This window comes from Cynoglossus semilaevis, chromosome 15 (genome assembly GCF_000523025.1).
Source record: "Cynoglossus semilaevis isolate Cse_v1.0 chromosome 15, Cse_v1.0, whole genome shotgun sequence".
Classification (NCBI taxonomy): Eukaryota; Metazoa; Chordata; class Actinopteri; order Pleuronectiformes; family Cynoglossidae; genus Cynoglossus; species Cynoglossus semilaevis.
Genome location: NC_024321.1, coordinates 10,571,957 through 10,593,498, shown reverse-complemented (window position 1 = coordinate 10,593,498; position 21,542 = coordinate 10,571,957). Strand labels below are relative to the sequence as shown.

At 40.3% G+C, this 21,542-nt stretch overlaps 4 protein-coding genes and 2 long non-coding RNA genes across 6 annotated transcripts in view; 4 read left to right on the top strand and 2 right to left on the bottom strand.

The window, feature by feature from the left end:
• The first annotated feature begins 328 nt into the window (after nt 1-328).
• tcirg1b (T cell immune regulator 1, ATPase H+ transporting V0 subunit a3b) lies at nt 329-8,263 on the top strand. Its single transcript, XM_008327063.3, has 21 exons — nt 329-485; nt 1,320-1,451; nt 1,646-1,724; nt 1,839-1,987; nt 2,074-2,169; nt 2,264-2,325; nt 2,705-2,831; nt 2,957-3,039; nt 3,134-3,227; nt 3,312-3,524; nt 3,613-3,757; nt 3,959-4,098; nt 4,476-4,633; nt 4,711-4,801; nt 4,902-5,020; nt 5,338-5,551; nt 5,953-6,063; nt 6,161-6,244; nt 6,352-6,469; nt 6,641-6,812; nt 7,463-8,263. The coding sequence occupies exons 2-21, from the start codon at nt 1,335-1,337 to the stop codon at nt 7,554-7,556; spliced, it is 2,466 nt and encodes an 821-aa protein (XP_008325285.1). The 5' UTR covers nt 329-485; nt 1,320-1,334; the 3' UTR covers nt 7,557-8,263.
• Nucleotides 5,375-8,960, bottom strand: LOC112488164 (uncharacterized). The gene is made up of 2 exons (XR_003051960.1): nt 8,867-8,960; nt 5,375-5,577 (listed from the first exon to the last, which is right to left on the bottom strand). It is a non-coding gene; the product is annotated as an uncharacterized LOC112488164 (long non-coding RNA).
• Nucleotides 8,539-9,940, top strand: mrpl18 (mitochondrial ribosomal protein L18). Its single transcript, XM_008327064.3, has 4 exons — nt 8,539-8,775; nt 8,905-9,073; nt 9,378-9,612; nt 9,701-9,940. Exons 1-4 carry the CDS (start codon nt 8,697-8,699, stop codon nt 9,776-9,778), a joined length of 561 nt encoding a protein of 186 aa, XP_008325286.1. The 5' UTR covers nt 8,539-8,696; the 3' UTR covers nt 9,779-9,940.
• Nucleotides 9,941-9,944: 4 nt separating this feature from the next.
• LOC103390972 (protein phosphatase Slingshot homolog) lies at nt 9,945-17,297 on the bottom strand. The gene is made up of 14 exons (XM_017039347.2): nt 17,163-17,297; nt 16,066-16,181; nt 15,882-15,950; nt 14,868-14,933; nt 14,582-14,764; nt 13,889-13,982; nt 13,674-13,802; nt 13,368-13,414; nt 13,122-13,268; nt 12,659-12,859; nt 12,322-12,559; nt 12,157-12,249; nt 11,787-11,882; nt 9,945-11,530 (listed from the first exon to the last, which is right to left on the bottom strand). Exons 1-14 carry the CDS (start codon nt 17,223-17,225, stop codon nt 11,393-11,395), a joined length of 1,680 nt encoding a protein of 559 aa, XP_016894836.2. The 5' UTR covers nt 17,226-17,297; the 3' UTR covers nt 9,945-11,392.
• Nucleotides 12,752-13,613, top strand: LOC107989612 (uncharacterized). The gene is made up of 3 exons (XR_001761187.2): nt 12,752-12,890; nt 13,033-13,105; nt 13,382-13,613. It is a non-coding gene; the product is annotated as an uncharacterized LOC107989612 (long non-coding RNA).
• The window catches only part of grhpra (glyoxylate reductase/hydroxypyruvate reductase a), a 7,259-nt gene continuing 2,955 nt past the window's right edge, over nt 17,239-21,542 (top strand). The window contains exons 1-2 of the mRNA XM_025063134.1: nt 17,239-17,370; nt 21,144-21,273. Coding sequence (XP_024918902.1) covers nt 17,283-17,370; nt 21,144-21,273 — 218 coding nt within the window. The 5' untranslated portion in view covers nt 17,239-17,282. The remainder of the gene's footprint in view (nt 17,371-21,143; nt 21,274-21,542) is intronic.

Genomic DNA, 21,542 nt, shown 5'->3' with positions numbered 1-21,542 from the left:
CTCACACTTCCACATGAGAAATCTGAGAGCAAAACACTGCTTTTCCTAAACTACTGAGTTACGTCATTGCAACATATATATTAGAACATACATTTCCACCAAGAAACACAACCTACTTTCTAAAAAAATATTTAAAAAGTACTACTTACTGTACCACTAAGCGTCTTTGCAGTGGTAGACTCTCCCTATTGAATATGTCCCACATTCGGAAAAAACGACTGGACAAACTAGATTTATAGTGTTTAGTTGCATTACCAAAATGACCAAACACCAGAGGAGGGCGCTATAGCATTCCTCTTGGCAAGGAATGAGCGCCAGCCGATCACGTGAGAGCACAATAACGTGACCCGAGCAAACGGGAAGTTGGAGTCAGGAGAACTTGTGCTCATAAACACGGCTGGTTATCTCTGGACCTCTGTCACCGGTTTGTCCGTCTGTTCTAAGCCGGACTGTCTGAAGGTCGAGCTGGGACCCGGAGCAGACAGGTGAGATGTTTGGTGTTTAGAAGCCTCGCTTTGACATAAATAAATGTGAGCTGTTTATATTCGCACCATGGAGCCACAGACAGGACAAAAGTCCGGAGCTGTTTGTAGCCTTCGGGGATTTTCCCAGTCTTAATCAACGTGGAGCGGTTGTTCATTTAATGCAATGTTCTGAGTTTAAACTGCGATTTAAAGCTGCTGTTAAAAACTTTAATCTCCCGCACATGGTGTTTCACTGAAAAATGAAACCATTCTGTTTTCATTGGACATTTAAACAGGCAATAAGACAATTAAATATCAAGGAAATGCAATAAAATTACGTTTATTCTTCAGCGCACATTCAATATGTCAAGTGTGATTAATTATTCCAATGCTATTCTATTTGTCGAAGTTAGAGCTGTGTGTTTTCAAAGTGTAACATAGTGTAAATGAAATAAAAATAAAATGTGCTTTGATCGGTGTGTATTTTTCCAGTTTTGTGCCATTTTAAATCAATTAAGTATAAACGCTTTCTGATCCTTAAATGTACATGTACGTTATAGCTTTACGGAAACGGTGTGGTATTGAAACAATGATGTGTAAGAATGGAAATCCCGTCTGATTTTCACAGGTCTCGTCGTTTCCCCTTTTTTTGTACTCTCGCAGTAATTCAGAGTTTAGCAATAGCCTCGTGATGATGATGTTATTGTTCTAAATTAGTATTTTTATTTAATATAATTTATCAATTATCTCTTTCTCTCTCTATATATATAACCAGTACTTTTAACTTCTGTACTGCTTTACCACATTTATTCCACTATTATCACATGAACAAACTAATACATTTCTTTATTTTAGTTTTTCCAGGCCAACATGGGCTCCATGTTTCGCAGTGAGGAGGTGTGCTTGGTGCAGCTCTTCCTCCAGTCCGGTTCAGCCTATAACTGCGTTAGTGAGCTGGGAGAACTGGGTCTGGTCGAGTTCAGAGACGTGAGTCTTTCATGTTCAAGTTTAATTCAGATTAGGAGAATTCAACCAGTGGACTGTACCATACAGTATGTACCAGATCAGTGCCTTGAAAGTCATCATCAGACCTTCAGAGATAGTTCAGGGTAATTATTGCTTTGAGTCAGCGCGATCACGAGTGACAGTTTTCTTCCTTCTTCTCTGACATCTGATTTTAGTTGAATCCAAACGTGAACGCCTTTCAGAGGAAGTTTGTTGGGGAAGTGCGACGGTGTGAAGAACTGGAAAAAACCTTCAGTAAGTCTTTGGTACAGGTTGTTCTCCCATTTATGGTTCTTGTTTTTAGAGACAGTATTTTGCTCTTCTTCATCTGCCTGCGTGTCTTAACAACCTCTACATCTTGTCCTCCAGCTTTTCTAGAGCAGGAGATCAATCGCTCCCTGAACCCACCATTGCAGGGCCCCCTCCTCCCACCATGCCCGGCACCTTTTGCACCTCAGCCTCGTGAACTCATCACCATAGAGGAAGAGACCGAGCGTCTGTCCAGAGAACTTAAAGAGGTCAGAGAAACTCTGACAACAAATCACCATTAAAAAACAAACAAACAAGGATTTTCTTTTTAACTGAATGTCTTCTGTCTCACCAGGTGTCCAAGAATCGAGACAGCCTTCGGGCTCAGCTGACTCAGCTGTGTCAGTACAAAGGTGTCCTCACCAGAACGCACACCCTTACAGCCTCCCAGGTTTGTTATGAAATACATTTTCTCCTGCAGTTTTTCAAAAGAAGAATTTTAGAGCTATGAATCACTCTGCAACATTATTGGACTCTCTTCACAGGCTCCGCCTCCGGTGCTGGAGAGCCACGGCCTGTTTGATCAACGCCAAGATGTCCACCTGAGGTAAAAATTAATTTAATTAGTGTGTATTTTCTAAGTGGACATTATAATATGTGGGGAAAAAAGGGGGAAAATAGTACTGTAAAATAATGTAGCATGTAATTTTTAATTATATTACCAATACATAGAGTTGGTATTTTATAATTAATATTATAGTCTATTGGTTCTCATGTTACGTCATAGTAAAAAATATAAAAGCATAAAAAATTTAATAAAACATAATAAAAAACACATCCTTTTTCCAGTTTTGTGCCAAAAACTTTTGTGCAGAGTTCAAGTCTGCAACAGATGTTTCAAATGTTTTCTTTATTTATAAAAAATAAAAATGATCAACCTCTGTTTGTTTATTTGTCTTGATCATCGTTGCTGCACTCTTCATTAGTTTCGTGGCAGGAGTTGTCCATCCGTGGAAGGTTCCGTCATTTGAACGCCTGCTGTGGCGAGCATGTCGCGGTTACATTATTGTCGACTTCAGGGAAATGGAGGATCGGCTGAAGCACCCGGACACGGTGAGGAGGTTTCTGCTGATCATCCATGACTGTGTTGTTGTGTTCCAGAAAGTCTTCCTGCTTTGTCGCATTTCTAGTCCTGCCTGATGTGTGTCTAATTAAAACTTCCTTTCTCTTTATCTCAGGGGGAAATGGTGCAATGGACAGTGTTCCTCATTTCTTACTGGGGAGATCAGATTGGACAGAAGGTGAAGAAGATCTGTGATTGGTGAGTTCATTTATACATCGGTTTGATTTCCACACCTGCAGTGTTGTTGTTCAACTTGCAGACATTTATTTTTTGCACATTTTTCCTGTTGTAGTTTCCACACACAGACATTTGCATATCCTGAGAGTCCCACGGAGAGGGAGGAGATTCTCCAGGGACTGCAGGGACGAATCGAAGACATTCAATCGGTGAGTGTTTTGTCAGACATTTGTCGAACATTTGACCTTCTCTTGTTCGATTTAATGCTCAGTATTTCTTGCTTCGACTTCCAGGTACTGTCACAGACGGAGACCTTCCTGCAGCAGATACTGATGCAGGTCGTGGCCGTGCTGCCCCAGTGGAAGGTCCGGGTTCAGAAGTGCAAGGCCGTCCAGATGGTACTGAATCTCTGCAGCCCCTCCGTCACTGACAAATGTTTGATCGCCGAGGCCTGGTGTCCTGTCGCCCAGCTGCCAGAACTGCAGAGCGCTCTGAGAGAGGGAGGGGTGAGGAAACACTGGAGAGGGGAGGAGATTAAACATCATGTTTTTTTTCCTCTCTTGACTAATATATTTTTTTTCCCACAAAGGGAAGGGGGGAGGTGGTGTCGACTCTTTCTATAACCGCCTGCCGTCCTCCACCTCTCCACCTACATTGTTTCCAATCAACTCTTTCACAGCAGGTTTCCAGAGCATCGTCGATGCATATGGAGTGGCCACATATCGTGAAGTCAATCCAGGTTTGTCAGCGAGCTGTCACAAAGTTCCTTAGTTGTTATTGTCAAAGGAGAATAAGAAAATGTTACACGTCGGTACCAGCTGCTTTTTAGTGCAGTGTAATACACTTTAAATCCTGAAGTATATTTAAAAACAACAATCCTGTAACTCGTGCCAGGTCTCACCTGTATTGTAATTTATTTTGTCTCTTCCTTCCTCTACAGCGGTATACACCATCATTACATTTCCTTTCCTGTTTGCGGTGATGTTTGGTGACGTGGGTCATGGTATACTGATGACGATGGCTGCCCTCTGGATGGTTCTGGAGGAGAAAGACCCTAAACTCAAGAAAAACAACAATGAGGTTTTTTCTTTTATGTCCTCACATGAGATAGAGCATATATGATTTTTTGTTTGTTTGTAAACAGTACTCTTTTACACACCCAGACAAGATCTGTGCAGACAGTGACCCCAGTGTAAAAGACTGTAAAGTCATTTCTTTTGTATAACCCTATAATTTATTTCTTCATTTAGTTACATCTTTCTCTCAGTTTACTAATAATAATGCTACTAATTATAATAAATGAATGACTTAATTATAAGTTGGTTTGTAAAATAAGGTCTAAAACAGTAGTTGAGTTTCAGTCAGGCATTTAAAGATGTTTTTAAAATGTTGGCTCCCGTAGTGTAGTGAAGTGGACTTTGACCTTGCACTGAAATAAAATCCTGTTTTTGTTCCAGATCTGGCGGATGATGTTTGGAGGACGGTATCTGATTCTGCTGATGGGACTCTTCTCCATCTACACAGGAGCCATTTACAACGAGTGTTTCAGCCGAGGCCTCACCACCTTCAGCTCAGCGTGGCACGTCGGCCCCATGTTTGAGAAAAACCTGTGGAAGTGAGCGACACTCATGAGTGCAGTGTTCTACAGTGCTTCATCTTTGCTCCATCTCACCTCCATGTCCTCTCTTCCAGCTCATCAGTCCTTGCAGGAAACGACTTCCTGTCCATGGATCCTGTCGTACCCGGCGTCTTCACCAGCCCTTACCCCTTTGGCATTGACCCTGTTCGTCCATCCTCCCTCCTGACGTCTGTACTTAATGTTCTCTATCCTTCAAGTGTGTCACTGTGTTCACACTGGTTCTCTCTCTCTGTGTGATTGACAGGTTTGGGGGATGGCCAACAACAAACTTTATTTCCTCAACTCGTACAAGATGAAAATGTCCGTCATCATCGGCGTCATCCACATGACCTTTGGTGTCTGCATGTCTTTTTTTAATTACTTGTAAGTAATTGCAGATAATAAATTAATATGGCATGCCAGTCTGCTCAGTATTAGATTTAATTAAATTAAAATTTAACGCATTTTAATTCCTGAGAAGAATGATACTATACACGCTACAGAACTCCAACATAAGTCAAGGACCCCAGGTTTTAGTTTCACTAAAGCACTTCATGCTTAAAATAATATCTCAGCTTCAGTTTATGATACAAAGCCTGGATTGTGTCAGCTTGCTACCCTGTGATTAATCAGAATAAAGATGTATAAGGTTTGACAGTGCTAATAATTTAGAAACTCCGCCCTCTTCTTGTCTTCTCCAGACACTTTGGTCAGGTGAGCAGTATTTTCCTCGTGCTGATCCCAGAGCTGTTCTTCATGATCTGTCTGTTCGGTTACCTCATCTTCATGGTGATCTTCAAGTGGATCGCCTACAGTCCAGATCAGTCCAGAATCGCTCCCAGTGTTCTGATCCACTTCATAGACATGTTCCTCTTTGCAGAAAATCTAGACAATCCTCCTCTGTACAGGGGTCAGGTACGTGGTTTGATCGTCAGTCGCATCTGTTAAATTAATATAAGAATTAATTACATTATTATGTTCATATAATAGTATAGTTTTGCACAAACACCAAATAGTTGGTCTTTTATGCTCAACTTGGAAGGAAAAAAAATGGAAATTGGAATCAAATAAATAAATAAATAGCTCTGTGTCCTCTTTGGGAGACCTGTCTCCCACATTGGAAACCACTGGCACACAGTAATAATGACATTTTTAGTATAATTTTCACAACCGTTAAGTAAAGGTAAGATAACTGTAGTTAATCATAAACGTGAGACTCTGCAAAAATCTGCTGAACAAAAGTCTCGACATCCAATTTTTAAAAATCAGCCTGTGTCAGCAGCTGTTCTCCCCTCACTCTGTGTCTGTCTGTGTAGATGGTGGTGCAGAAGGTCCTGGTGGTCCTGGCTCTGTGTTCAGTCCCTGTGCTCCTTCTTGGGAAACCACTGCACGAATACCTCACCTTCAAGAGGCGACGACCTTTCGTGGTGAGTCTGTGTTAATCCTTCAGCAACATTGGAGCTCCATTTTTCTTTTTATTTATCTATCTCCTCTGTCTTTTTTTTTTAAACTCTTTGTTTACAGGATGAAGAGAGGCGTGTGCTGGTGACTTCGGAGGAAACCTCCATTAACACTCATCAAGGGGAGGTGGAGGGAGCAGCTGAGGAGGTGATGGAGGAGCACATGTGACTTCATTAGCCAAGCTGATCACATTCAGTTGGATGTTTTCTGGTGTTTAATTGTTTAAATGCACTTCCTGTGTCGTCTCGCTCCAGTTTGACACTGCAGACGTCTTCATGCATCAGGCCATCCACACCATAGAATACTGCCTGGGCTGCATCTCCAACACCGCCTCCTACCTCCGACTATGGGCCCTCAGTCTGGCCCACGCACGTTAGTCTTTTTTTTTCTTCATCCGTTCGTGATGTTTATTCTTACACAGTCAGACAGACTTCCTTTAAAATGGGAGCTCAGTTTTTCCATACTGTATATTTTTAGCCCATTATTCATGGCTGTGTCAGTTTTCCAGCTGATGATGTAACAGTGAGCCGTGTGCTTCCACAGAGCTGTCAGAGGTCTTGTGGACGATGGTGATGCGTATTGGCCTGAAATGGCAGGGCTACACGGGGTCGGCAGTTCTCTTTGTAGTCTTTGCCTTCTTTGCTGTGTTGACCGTCTCCATTCTGCTGGTCATGGAGGGTCTGTCAGCGTTTCTCCACGCACTGCGTCTGCACTGGTAAGAATAAGACAACAAAGGGAGAGAGCAGTGATGTTGTTCTGTTTCATTGTGGAGGACAGTTCAGCCAGAGCTGGTGCTTCTTTTGTCTGTTCTCTAAAGAAACACAGGTCCCTCAGGTGAAATATGATTGCACTAGAAAAGGAGAAACAACTGCCAATGTTACAAATAACCTAAAAAACACACAGTAAAACAGGTCAGATACTGTACTGCCTAGAGCAGGGGTGTCAAACATGAGCCCTGTGGACCAAAGACTGGACAATCCTAATTTGATTAAAACATGGCTATGGCATGGCAGTATTGTCATGTTGTACATTACAAACAGCCCAGGCTGCCTCTTGCAAATACTATTTTCTGTCGACTTTAGTTTTATTTTCTCATCAACGTTAGTCAATTGATGACACAAATACACTTCCTGTATGTTTCCTGTATAACAAATTCATTATTTTTTCATTGTCAGATGTGCACTTCACAGATGTCACTAATCCAAATATTTTCCCATACTTGCTCAAAAACTCACAAAAACACAATGTTGCAGAATATTAAAACTAATAAGTAAGTTAGTAGTATATGTAAGTGATTGTGGGGTTGGAACATTACATGAGAAGACTAAAAAGAGTTCCTGCACTGACCGTCTCTGTCTCTTGCAGGGTGGAGTTTCAGAACAAATTCTACAGTGGAACAGGCTACAAACTGAGTCCCTTCTCCTTCTCTGCTCTGATCAATGTGTCTGCTGCGTTATGATCAGCTAAATGGATTAGTACTTTCCAATGGTTCACATTAAATTTTGTCTTGAGCAGTTGGACTGCATCTTGAAAAAAATGCCTGTGTCTTAACAATGATGTTCTACTAACTGTAGACAATATTTAATTGACTTGCACATAGTTCTGCAAACACTGTTATTTTTGCATCAGTATCATAAGAATTAGCCTGTTGTTTAATTCCAATTACATTATGAAATGAAAATGACGTTGATGTTATTTTAATTCTACTTTATCTATTGTTTTCAATTTACTCTCTACAGCTATAAAGATAAATAGAAAAACATTTAAAAGCAAAGTTATTAAAAAGAATGATAATGAATGGATGAATAAATTTACTCTGTAGTTTACACACACATGCGATTGCTGGGTTGGAACATTTCACTTTCATCAGCTTGTGCTGTAGGATCATTTCATATCAGAAGGGAATAACAAATAAGGTGTTTAAGAGCCAATGGTACTTTCACAGTCAATGCCACGTCTTCCAAGAACAATTCCCAGCAGGTATTTGGTGGTAGTTAAAACGTTAAAAGTTTTTATGTGCCTTAATGAACCTGAGTGTTTATTCATTTTGCCTTTTGGATGAATAGTAATCCAGCGCTGTGAACAAAGTAACTGAACATGTTTTTGTTTTGTCCTGCCGATTTGCACTGTAAAAATCTGAAATGCAATTAAAAATGGTTTTCTTGATTCATTTTGATTTTAATGTTTACAAATATATATATATATTTTACTTTGGAATATATATATGAGGAAACACAGGGCAACATATATTTTTGGAATCGGCTATAAATGTGACAAACGAAGAGTGAAATGTAAATAATTGGTGTTACGCTTTGCATGCAAATCGTGCATGGGAAACAAAAGTGTGTAAATTATTACATTAGAAATTGCCTCAAGGAAAATCAAGGGAATTTTCAGTTCATATCAAACTCGTGCTGCCCCTTGTTTCTATCAGTACTGCTTTGAAGGTGACACCACGTGAACCGGAAGTGTTGTGAATGTCAAAGATGGCGTTTGACATGTTTTAGTGACACATTATCAGGCGATACTTTCCAAACAAACGCTGGTGTGGATATCGATCGTTGATTTTTTTTTTAGTAATGAACTGAATTAAAGCAAAATGGCTCTAAGTGAATTGAATCGCTCAGTGCGATTGTTTTTTACTCAAATCCAACGATGTCGCGTCGCTGCAAACCAAAGTAAGTTCCGCAAGTCATTTCCATTACACGCCGCATATAGTTATAATGTCAATTGTTATTGTAGAGATTTATGTGATGTGTATGAACTCACGGGGATTAACCTCCGTTTGCATATGTCCTGTTCCCCAGTCCGGTGTATGAACCAGGCAGCCTGTCAACCGCAGCCTAGTCCAAATGAAAACGAAGCAGTGAACCCGACCTTTGAGAACAGGAACCCGCGGAACCTGGAGTTCATGGCTCTGGCTGTGAAGGACCGGGGCTGGAAGACGACGTGGCCCCACAGAGAGTTTTACCACAGGTCAGTGGAGAGATAAGATGCCCGAATGTCAGTATGAATATGAGATTATACAAACAAACGCTAACATATTTTAAGGAATTGTCGCAGAAAATGATATATTTCAGCCAAAATAGTAAAAAAGAAATTTATATTTACGTAGCAAAAAATGATAAATACATTTATCTTTGAATAACTCCATAAAATTGCCTCGTTCAAGACAACATACTGTAGGGGATTGCAATGTGTAATAACAACTGTTTTGTCAACTAAAAAAAAAAGAAAAGAAAGTGATTGCTCTTAGTCAAAGTTATTTATTGCTCTACAGGTTGGTGTTCTCCCGCACCCAACATTACGTGACGGCACAAGTGTTTTCCAGCAGCTCCCCTGTCCCAGTGCTGACTTGTTCCACCAAAGAGTGGGCTCTGAAGAAGGAGCTGACGTCCACAAGAGCTGTGGCAGCGTGCCAAGCTGTGGGTGACGTTCTGGCACAGCGATGCCAACAGGCTGGCATCACAAGGATGGTGTACAAAGCCATACCCTGGACATTTCGCTCAGATGCTGTAAGTAGCAACTGCAAAAACTGATGTAAATCAAAGAAGTGTTTTGCTCAAAATTACCTGCGTTAACTTGGGGGGTTTATTTCTACAGGTCCAAGCATTTAGGGCTGCAATGAAAGATGGAGGAATTACACTCAGTGAACCTAGAAGAAAATATATTGGGACCTAAGTTTTGTTGTCATTATTTGTTTTTTACAAATGTTGTGTGTAACTAATCCTCTGTTGTGAATTATGACTGTACTGATGTAAAGCTGACCAGCAAATGTTGGCTCTTTTACATTGTGGATAAAGTGTTTCTGAACATAAGCGATGAATAAATCAGGAAACAAAATCACAGGTGTGAAAATAGGTATTTATTTTGTCATATTTTCAACAGGAGTGATGTGCAGACAGAACAAAGCCTCATTCAGACGTGTAAAAGATTTGATCATAGCACAGTGACTTTGGCTCAGCAGTGGGAACAGTGTGTTGTGATGATATAAAGTGCATGGATTTTGCTGTTTTCGTTTTCTTTTAACTGTGATCCAGCAGATTTACAGAGAGCTGAGGCTTGTCTTCATTGCATACATAAAAAACAGCAGGAAATCATGTGACATCAACATCACATGATCAGAAATCTAAAAGAAATGTACTGAATAACTTATCCATTGAAATTCCACGTAAATACATTGGAATGTTGCTTTAACAGGCAGGTAGAAAACACACGACACACATACACCCAAGTTCAGCATTTACGTGTTGGTACATAAACTGTTTAGACACACATGCATACATGCAAATTCATATATACTGCAAAAAATACAGGTGAAAGTGAGTAATCTTAAATCACCACAGAATAATACAGTAAAAATACAGCTGATAGAATTCATTCTCAGACTTAAGGCACTGAAAAACACCTGCTGTTTAAATACAGTCAAAAACTAAACTTGAACTCTGTAAAATCATTGGCACGCTGGGAAAAAGTAGTTTGGCAAAAAAAGGCTGATGCTGTAAAACTGGCCTGGACTTGGTTCTTAAAGCTACAGAAGAGGATCAGAGAGTTTAACATGTCTATTTTTAAACTTAGAATTATGACTTTAAGTCATTTTTCTTCATGTAGAATTATGAGACTTGGATTGGAATTGTGATTTTTCTATGAATCCAGAGATTTAAGTTTTGACATTACCTTTAAAATTAACATTAGAGTACAGGAATGTGGAGTTCTGAGTGAAGAAAAGAATTTTTTTTTTTTTGTATTCTGTGAAGTAAATTTTAACTTAACTATTAACTCAAAAATGTCAAGTCCAACATAAAAACCCAGGTGACTCTAATCCTCCTCTGTAGTAAAATCCTCCATTCTGTTGTCTTTAATAACCATCTGATATAAAAAAAACAAAAGTTTTGAAAATTCTCTACCTCTGATTGGCTGCTTTAGTTTAAAAAGGACAGTAGAAGAACCAGAGTTGCATAGATACCCTCTACAGAGAATGAGAGCTGAAGAAGTGAGGAGGTAAAGGATATTCCAATAGAGGGCGCTACAGGAAACTTGACTAGAAGGTGTGTGTGTTTGTCTGTCAGGATGTGTTCTAAAAACATTTAACAGCATGGATATGTTCTTCTGGTTCTCCATGAAAAAGGACGCTCAGTTTTTTAAACGGAACCGCTGCTAAACAACCTTCAAATGTGTAAAAACATCGGCAGCGGCGGTTGAAACAATGTTGGAAGGCTTCGCGTTTGTATTGAAAAGTGTGAGCTTCCTCATATCAGTCACCTTGACAGGAACCTCCTCCTCAACGCTGTCTTTTTAGGGTTTATTCTCGTCAGTCGCAAGCAGGCAGCGAGGCTCAGGTGAAACGTCCACACATGCATTCTGGTGAGTCAGACTTCGGCGGCCTTGGCTTCGCCTTCTTTGTTGTGGTGAGCGCCTCGGGCTACCGGGAAGCTAATAGGGAAAACATAAGGTTCAGCGTTAAATAGTAGCCGACAGCTAAAACATTAGCACGTGATAGAGCTCATCCAGTAATTTAACGAAAAATGAATCTACGTCACAAATATACGAGATTAGAGTTTTAAATGTATATGAATAAAGTCACAAATACACAGGAATAAAGTTGTTAATTTATGAAAAATAGGTCATACCTTTACGAAATTAAAGTCGCACAAATTAACGACATTACTTTACTGATATATTTCCGTACCTGCTCATGTTCTTTGTCTTCATCGTCCAGTTCACTGATGGACTGCATGAGGGAGAGGAGGTTCATTCTGCCGCTGCGGTTAACACTTGGTACAACCTGGAGGTGAGGCAGAGAGAACGGGGACACAAGAATTTAGGAATTGAACTTGCTGTGTCCACCTTTGTCACCCCCTAAGGGGAGACCACCACTCCCCACGTTGGCAACCCTGGCTCTAATTAATTACCTATATCTTGAAAACCATACACACCAATTATGATCTATTTTAACTACAGCCACAAATACAAAAAAAATTCTATAATAATTAAAAATATACATTATATTTACTGTAGTTGAAAAGCCAACACACAGCACAGTATTTGCAGTCACACACCTTTTCAGGTTCTTGTACAGTTATGGTTGGGGGGGCTCCTGCTGCTCCAGGATCTCTAGTTGCGTCAGACCTACAGTCGAGATCTTCAAAGACCTGTTTGTTTGAAAAGAGTCGTAAAACAAAAGCCCCACAATATTTCAAAGTCTTATCACTGTGACTTGTCACCTCTCCATCTTTTTCAATCGGACTCTCTTCATCCTCCTCCTCTTCTTCTTCTTCTTCTTCTTCTTCCTCCTCCTCCTCTTCTTCTTCCTCCTCATCATCATACAGTCCCTCATCCTCCTCTTCCTCCTCCTCTTTCCCATTTCGCTCCTCCCCTTGACTTCCTTTCTCCTCTTTGCTGAGAGACTTTTGTCTCAGGTCTTTTGACTTTCTCCTCCAGAGGGCACTGTGACGCTGCTCACTTTTTATGAAGTAAAAAGTACAAAATTAAACAAAACCCTTATCCAATTAACAGAAACCAGGAACATTCAGTTATATTTCTGCACATGTCTGGCCTGACCTTGCGTTAAGGATGCCGTTGTAGGTCTGCAGCTGCTTCATGAAGCCGTCGTTGGGATGGATGATGGCTCGTCGCTCCCTAACGTAGGACAGCGCCACATCCAAGGGCCAACGCAGCTGCTTCATGGCGTAGGCGATCACGGTTGATGCAGAGCGGGAAATGCCCATTTTACAGTGCACCAGCACTGCCTGTCCACTTTTCCTGGAATAGATAAAGAGAGACAAACTGTGTCGTAAGTGAATGAATGTACCGACACCAAAAGAGCTATTTCGAAAGACATACAGACCATTTTAATGATGGCAGAATTGCAGCATATAAAGTAGTAAAGAGTGACAGTGACATTATTTGTGTAACCTCTTTTTTTTAATATACAGGTCAGAAAACCAATCCAAGGATCCTTCAAATCCATGTGTCTCAGGAGCCACAGGTTGAATACCCCTGGGCTAGGTAAGGAATTAACTACCTTGCGTTGTTGATGAATTTATATGTATTTGTCCAGTAGGGGAGCAGGTCGGTGGATTCCACATCATACACTCTGATGTTCATGTAACTGAAGGAGTCTGGGAAAAAGTTGTCGATCTCTCTGGTCACATTCAGGATGTAGCCGACACTGAAAAGCACACAGAGACAAAGTTAGGGCTTTCACGTTGACACCATTTACTTTTATGTGACACAGATTTGAGCGAACCCTGTAGGTCTGAACACTTACTTGTTTTTCTGCAGCTCCTCAAAGTTGGCAGCATTCCATTCAGAGCCCTGACAATCAAACCAGAGAAGAGACGGTCACTGAGGGAACCAACCAGAGGAGGAAGGAAGGATGGCTTTTAAAACCGTCCTCACAACCAGTGGCATCACATTTCTTAAAAGGGGAAGTAACACTCACATAAACCTCTTTATAAGATCATTTCCTCTAATATAACCACCAAAAATAAACATTGTCTTCTCACCATGGTGAAGACCTTAAAACAAACCCAAAAAACCCATACAACCGTAAATGAAAGCAAACAAAACTAACCAGATAAAGATAGTCGAATATTTTAGAGGGTTTGTCCATCTGAGCCATGGTGACCATGATCTCATTATCAATGTACTCTTTGTAAAGTCTCACGTCAAAGCCGATCCTGGTCTCCAGTGCGGTTTTCACCTACAGCAGGACAGAACAAACATGTTCAACGGTTTCTTTTTCGACTTTTAAACAACCATTTCATTTCTCATTTCCACGTGTCTCACCATCTTTGACGTGAGGTTGTCCAGGTCCTCCGTCCTCATAATGTCTCTCAGGTGTTCTTTGATGAGCACCTCCTTAGAGAATCTGTCCTCGGAGCTTTAGGCAATAACAAAGAAAATGTAAACTTCAGGACATGAGCACTTAAACCAGGCATGCAGCCACAAATACGCGGGGGCCAGATGTGGCCCATTTGGCTCTTTAATCCGGCCCATACAATTTGTTATTAATTTCTATTATCATACTTCTGCCTTTTCCATGCAATGTCTGCATTTCCCTAATAGAAGGCATAGAAAAGGCTAAAAGCATTTTAGCAGCCCACACCTGGCTTTTAATGTGGCACTACTAAGGCAAATTAGTGCAAATTTTGATTTTCTTCTTTATTTGCACGATTGTGTGGAAACTGCATTAATATATAATTGTATTCTCTTTGTTCAATGTAATACCAGTTGTGTAGAAATTACAAAGTTTTATATGAACTTCAGTGAAGTATTGAAGCAGCAGCAGTGAATGGTTTAATGTGGGAAGGGGGCAACAACTGTTGGATTTATACAAAAATCAAACATTTTAACATGGGTAATTTCCAAGCCAAGGCAGAGATATAAGGAACGTGTTGGTGATGGTTTTAGCTTCTTTATATTTAACAATGTTATTGACTTTATCGCGTGACGTGAAGTCACCAACCAAATGATGTTTACCTGAGTCCAGCCATGTCCTTGCGGACTGAGGCCAGGTCGTCCATGATCTCCCACTCATTGAGGCAGAAGCGATCAGACTCAATGTGTTTGTTGTAGTGTTCCACCCACTCCAGGCCAGACCCTGGGATCACAGCTGCTTTAACTGCCCGCTCACAGCAGCCGTGTAACGACTGCAGCACTGACCTTACATCAGTAGTGGAGGAGGACATGTGAGTGACATGTGATCTGCTAGACATCTTGACAACAAGCTCTGTTCCTACATTATTGTTTGACTACTTCTACTTACCACATAGTCTGCATGGAGATGGGCTTAAAAATCCTGGTGTCCACAGCTGATGTCACACTGAAACCACTGAGAGAAAAAGTTACTTCTTTAGTTTTACATCTTCTTCTGAACATCAACAGCCAAAGGGCTGCATCATGTCACATGACTACTACAGTCAGTACTTGCTGACACCAACATTATTTTCCTCCTTCAATGACTGGCAGTTAGAGCAGAGACCGTGTCTTCCATTTTTACATTAAACCCGTCACTGTTCGCAGTATTTCTTTTGGCTGATGTTAGTGGAACAAGAAGGGCTTTAGTGGAGCCTTTCACAGCCGTCACCAGGCAGAGGCGGGTGCAGTTTGCCAGCCAATCAAAAGGCTTCTGGTTCTGTTGTGTTTGGTCAAAGTATTTAGCGAAATTGTAGTAAATGGGGCCATGCGCCATTTTGAGCTGTTGCTTGGCAACAGAGCATCACCTAAGGTCTGTCCAGTATCTCCTTAAATCATATTTGATTGGCCTGCACAATAGTAGTAGTAGTAGTAGAAGTTGTAGTTGAAGCAGTAGTTGTTGTTGTTTCTGTAGTAGTTACATATTTTTAAAAATATACTTAAAAGGTTATATATTGGCCTTGATAAAATACTTTATAAAACATAACATTAATCCAAACCATTTAATGTTTAACAAAAGTAAATAAACAACTTGAAACACTTTGTCAGTTATTAAAGTGATATTATAGAAATACCTTTCTAGGATTTAAAAAAAAAAAAATCAGCTCCTGACACAACTTCCTTATCAGACTTTACTTTCACAAATATGGTATTAGAGTGAGAGAGTGAATGTGACTGAGGCTCATGTAATTTATTGGGAGTGACTCAACTCCACAAATAGCATCATCATTACTCAATCTCATTATTCCTGGCCTGAATCCCAGACATCTGACTGCACAGTCTGTGCTGTTGCTGCCTCATTTCTGTGCATTTTTAATTCCAAATCTTTATTCAAAGTGTTCCTGTACTTTCAGATGAATCTTACCCATCTCCATCCAAATAGACCTGGGTGTCACTCCACACTGGCATGACCAGACCGATGGTACACTGATCACTGCGAGGAAACAGAGACACGGTAAAAAACAGTTAGATTTGAAGTGCCAAAGCCAACGCAGGCTGTGTTACATGAGTGGAAACCCACACCGCAGCAGCGTTCTGGTTACACACACCTGTCTGTATTGGGGAAATCCATACCCAGCAGGACGCTCTCGTGTTTTCTGCCGAGGGTGGAAACGACAATCAGATACCGGACTCTGACAGGGTTCAGAGACTCCAACTGCACGGCCTGTAAGACAGAGACAGATGAGACTGTGTGGGACAGAGAGGACGATGCTCTGTAGACACAGGTTACTTCACTGCTCCAGTCTGGACTTGTCCATTTATATCGATAGAACTGGCTGAATATGAAGAAAACACAACATCTGTGTTGACTTTTTTTTGTCTTGTCGAGAAAATCACATCTGGGAGTTGGTGTTATCTTTGGAGCTAAACACAGACATTTCTGTGAACTACTTAAAAAGGAAAAGTCCTGACTTGTGTGTTTTTTTTTTCTGGAGAAAACATGTTTTGAGTTTTTTTTTTTTTAAATCTAACTGTTTATTTTCCATCCAAACACCTTGAGAGCTTACCTCTCATTTTGTAATTTATCACATGTGTACCATGAGATGAAGACAAAGAATATTTAAAAACTTTTTCAACCCGAGATGGAAAACCCACTTTGGTTGAATCAATATTCAGTGTAAATTAGTGACAGTTTCCATGAACAAAGTGAGGTAACAGCTTTTTGTTCAATAGAAATGACGTGAATCCTAGATAAAAAAACTGTGACTGTTCCATATCTGGTGTCAGAAAAACAGCATGGCATATATTCAGTATAATTAGTTCAGTTTGCAGCAGACAGACAGAAATACAAGGAGACAACTGCCGTGTTCTACAGAAGTGTCCTTCAAAGAGTCATTAGTGTCATATGTTTGCACTCTGTATCAGATGTGTTTCAGCTGACTGTCCCCCCTGTGTGAAACTGTCAACTGTGTATTTAACTACAACAGTAATTGAGAAGACTATGTGTGTGTGTGTGTGTGTGTTTATATTTATTTAGTGTTTGTGTTGTTTTCTGTTTCCAGTCCAACTCACAAAGATGTTATTATGGTTTGTTCATGTTATTGGAGAAACAGTGTTTTCGACTGTACTTTTTGTGTTTTTCCTCACAGGTCGTGAGGTCATCTTTTGACAATCTCTGAACCAGCAGCCCAACACCAGTCCTCACCAGCTGAATTGTGTCTTCAGGCCTCAGCTGTTCGATCATAGCCTGCAAGTGTCTGTGCCGCATGTTCGACGCTCCACTGGACTTGACCGGAGAAGTTACTGTAGGAGAAGTTTCTCCACGATGTTCCTCACCCTCACCCCCCTCCAGAAGAAGCACCGCTCCTTTCACGAGGGCGAAGCTCTCCCTGCAGTCACAGAGAGACAGACAGGTAATTTTCCGACATTCTTGAACGATTCTGGGGGGGACTAATATGAGCAAGATCTGTACCTCTTCTGGAGTCTCCCTCTTCTCTGCAAAGTTTCATCCTAAAAAAAGAAGAATCAGAATACAGGCTCATAAGGAGTGACACAGGCTGCATCAAACCATTCTTCATCCCTCAGATGTAAATTGTTAAAATGCATACTTATATGTAACGTAGAGTAAACAACATTGATGATATTTTGAAAAATTGTAATGACAACCTTGTGCAGCTAAATGTGAATAATTTCAGGAAATAAAAATTTCAGAAAAATATTATTAAGATCATCAACTCTATAAGACTTCATGTCACTTGTCACAAACATTAAGAACTGTGGGAAGCAGTAGTGGCAGCATGTGTGATGATTTTCCTGTGGCTACAAAAATGTCCAGAAAAAACAAAACAACTGCCCGTTTGCTCTGTGGCAGCGAAATGTGGTGCAACACAGATAATGTGCAGTGGAAAATGGACACAGAGAGTGATGTGTGGGTAAAAGGAAGGAAATTGACACAAGAATGGAACTAAGGCAGCGATATGCAGTGAGTGAGTCAACAGAAGGAGAAAACAAGACATAGAGTAGAAATTCAATACAGAAGAAGGGGAAGGGGAAGGGGAAAACGGGTGAGACGTGGAAGGAGAACACACAGTATCTTTACCTGTTATGCAACTGACAAGTCCAGACAGAGCGGAGAGAAAAAAACAACTGAGATGTAAGAGGAGATGAGGGTGGGAGCTAGGAGCAATGAGAAATTAAAAAAAAAAAGAGAAAGCAAAGAGTGATTAGATCATGTGGCAAAATATGTAAAAATAAGACTCGGACGCACAGTCAGAGGAGAGGATTCAAAGTAAACTCACAGCTTTGTGATAGTGACATGCAACAAACAGCGAGAGAAATAGTTAAACATTTAACATTCAAGCACTGATTCAACCACTCAGAGTAATCACTCTGTTAAATATGAAGCGATACATTTATTTGTCCTGGAAGTGGGTAGGTGATCTCGTCACGCGAAAAAAAATATAAACAACAAGCTAAATCCATTACTCTGCATTTGATAGAAAATTGTTGTACAAACACATTGTTGTGAAAATGCAGTGACTCACTGGAGCAGTAGAGCAGAGAGACGGATTCCTGTGCAGGGTCAACAGAGCCATTGCATTAAACCTCCACTAAAGCTGTGTTGCCTAACAAGCTCAGACAGGCTCTGCAGGTTCCTCAGCCAGTAGTGTGCAGTGGCAGCGGGTGGGGTAAATAGTGGTGCTTTTTACCTGAAATAACAAGTGCAGGTTTATGAATGGACTACATGTATGAAACTGGATCATCAGCGGATTTGCTTTTGCACGACTTTTCCACTTCTTACAAAAGAGTCTAAAGACTTTGTGCAGTGCAGTTTAACACTTATTTGTACCGTGACTCATGTGACCCCAAATACTCACATGATACAAGACTAGACCAAATGCTTATGTAACATAAAGGAATGATGTGTCGACATTCCCACTAGTTTTACATGAAATCATATCCCTCCATTTGCGCAATGATGTTGGTGCATAAATACACTTTATATTATTTAAATTGCTGCTTAAGTGGAGTGTAAACATGTCTTGCAGATATAGAAATTAAAAGTCAAAGCATTACTGCAAAGAAAAAGAAGAAACAAACAAAATAGTTATGTAGCATAATAGCATACGTAGCATGCTTATGGTAAGAGACATATTAAATAATGCATTAAAGTCGCTCATTGTTGAGGTAAGGATAAACGCTCACTGCTACTCTCCCATAATATAGAAAACAGCATAAATGCACATTATATAGTTTCTTACTTATATAGGCCAGACACAGTTAATCACTGTCACAATGGAACTATTTCACTGCCCACTGTTCACTTTGGTGATGGGTTAAAAACAGAGGTCACATTTCGTTGTGTGCAGTGGTGTGCTGTGACAATGACACAAATAGTTCACTTTCCTTCCTAGAAAGATTAACACATACTGTTGCTGTCCTCCAGTCTGAACTGGTGGTGTTATTTTTCAGAATTAATGAAAAAAACACATTTGTGAAATCAAAAGTCAACTTCCTCTTGGGTTTAAAGATACAAAAACAGGTTTATTTAATCAATACCCGTGTGCTAAAGAGGTCGATTGGAATTATCTCTGCTGTTGTATTTATATTTTTGTAGATTAAAGTTTTATTTATTTATTTATAAAGTCTCATTTTTAAGGACCAAAAATAAGGAAAACAGAAGAGGGCGCATTTACTTAGATAATACTGTACATGTAATTAACAGCTGTTCAGTCGAAGAGGAGCCTAACTGCAGCCCACATCAGGCTGCCTGTGGTCCAAAGGTTAAAGCATCATGGTTATGATATCCAGTAATGCCAGTGTTCACCAACAAATCGAAACCATGTTTACAAACAGGCAGACGGATGCCACTTGTGCATGACATTACCCAACAACGTCTCACACTTCCACTTTAACAAAAGAAAAAACAACAACTACCCTTTTACTGTGAACACCGCCTTCTTTTTTCTGACAGCATATGTTTTAAGACGACTCCAGGCTCGTCGTGGGCAGGTACCGCAGAGACTTTATGAAGTCCAGAGAGTTAGTAAACAGATGAGTGGCCGCAGAACCGACCCACAAACAACAGGCTGTCAACCCCCCCGTGTAAACAGACAGCTGACGGTAACCCTTACCGCATTTGCTACATTCTATCCAACGCTGAAAAGGATAGATAAAAACCTCACTCACCTTTTCCCAACACACAGCCTCTGCTACTACTTCCTGCTCCTGCTGTTTCTACTCCGAGCTCCTTATTCAGCCCCGCGTGTGTAGAAGCAGAGGGGAGTCCAACAGCTACAGCTGTACGGCCATTCCTCAGCACTAGAGAAGTACCGGGGGGGGGGGGGGGGGGGGGGGGTGATGTGTGAAACGTCACATCCGGTAAAGTCTGCGCGTTTACGCCCATAGATGGACTGTGATTATACGCTGTGATATATGCAGTGTGACACTGCTTTACTTTGTGTATTACATATTATACTTGCACATACAGTACTGATATGTATTTATATGAAACAAATCATCCCACCATCTCTTCCATATAAACAAAGTAATGGACCGGGTCCAGCCCAGTAAGTCGTTTAAAGACACCCAAGAGACAGCACTCACACAATAGCTATTGTTATTTGGAGTTATTTATAATTATTAGACGTTATAACATGCAACTCTATAGAATAAATGTCACAAGAACAAGTACATAGCATGAAGTTGTTTTTAAAATTCGATTGTGGCCATGTGTTTAAATGCTAATATGTGCATATTGCGTTATTTTAGTGGGTTATGTAAAGGTAAACAACGTAACGTATGGAGTCACAGCACACTTATTAGCAGAACAGAGTTACATTCAAAAAACATAAGCTTTTAGGCAGTAGGCTATATATAAATATATGAAATGTGAACTATAACTATACATTTAAAGAAATGTATTTACATTATGTAATAGATGATCCAATTAACAGACATACATTACAGTGAAACCAATTGTATGTACCAGGTGTTTGACTAAATATAAGATGTTTAATATGTTTAATGTATTTTTAAAGTATTGTGTAGTACCGTTATATTGTTAACAAGTGTATGTGTTCGAGCAGTCAAAATTACGAAACCGTCTCTTTTTGCGAGCGTGTACATAAAATGATTCCTCCAAGTGGTGGCGACATTGTACCAATTCGTTTTTTTCCGGATACAGGACTAGAAAGAGGGAAAGAAGACGTAGAAGAAGACTGGAGTAAAATGAAGGCTGCTGAAAAACTCATGAAGGTTTTTGTGACCAGACGCATTCCCCAGGAGGGAATGAAGCTCCTGTCGGCGGCTGCAGAGTAGGAATCGGTTTCATTGATATATTTATTTTTTAAAGCAGAATGTGTTTCCTCAAGGCTGACAATGTAAACTCTCATACAACAACAGTCATATGCTTAAGTCAAGTTCAAGTTGATTATTGTTAGTAGTGGTAGTATTAGTAGTTGTAGTAGTAGCATATAAGACAAGCGCAAAGGTTACATTTTTCAAGGACTTAAGGACTCAAGGTTCTTTATTGTCATTGCAACACATGTTAGACATGGGATGAACGAAATTAGTTTCTCTGGGC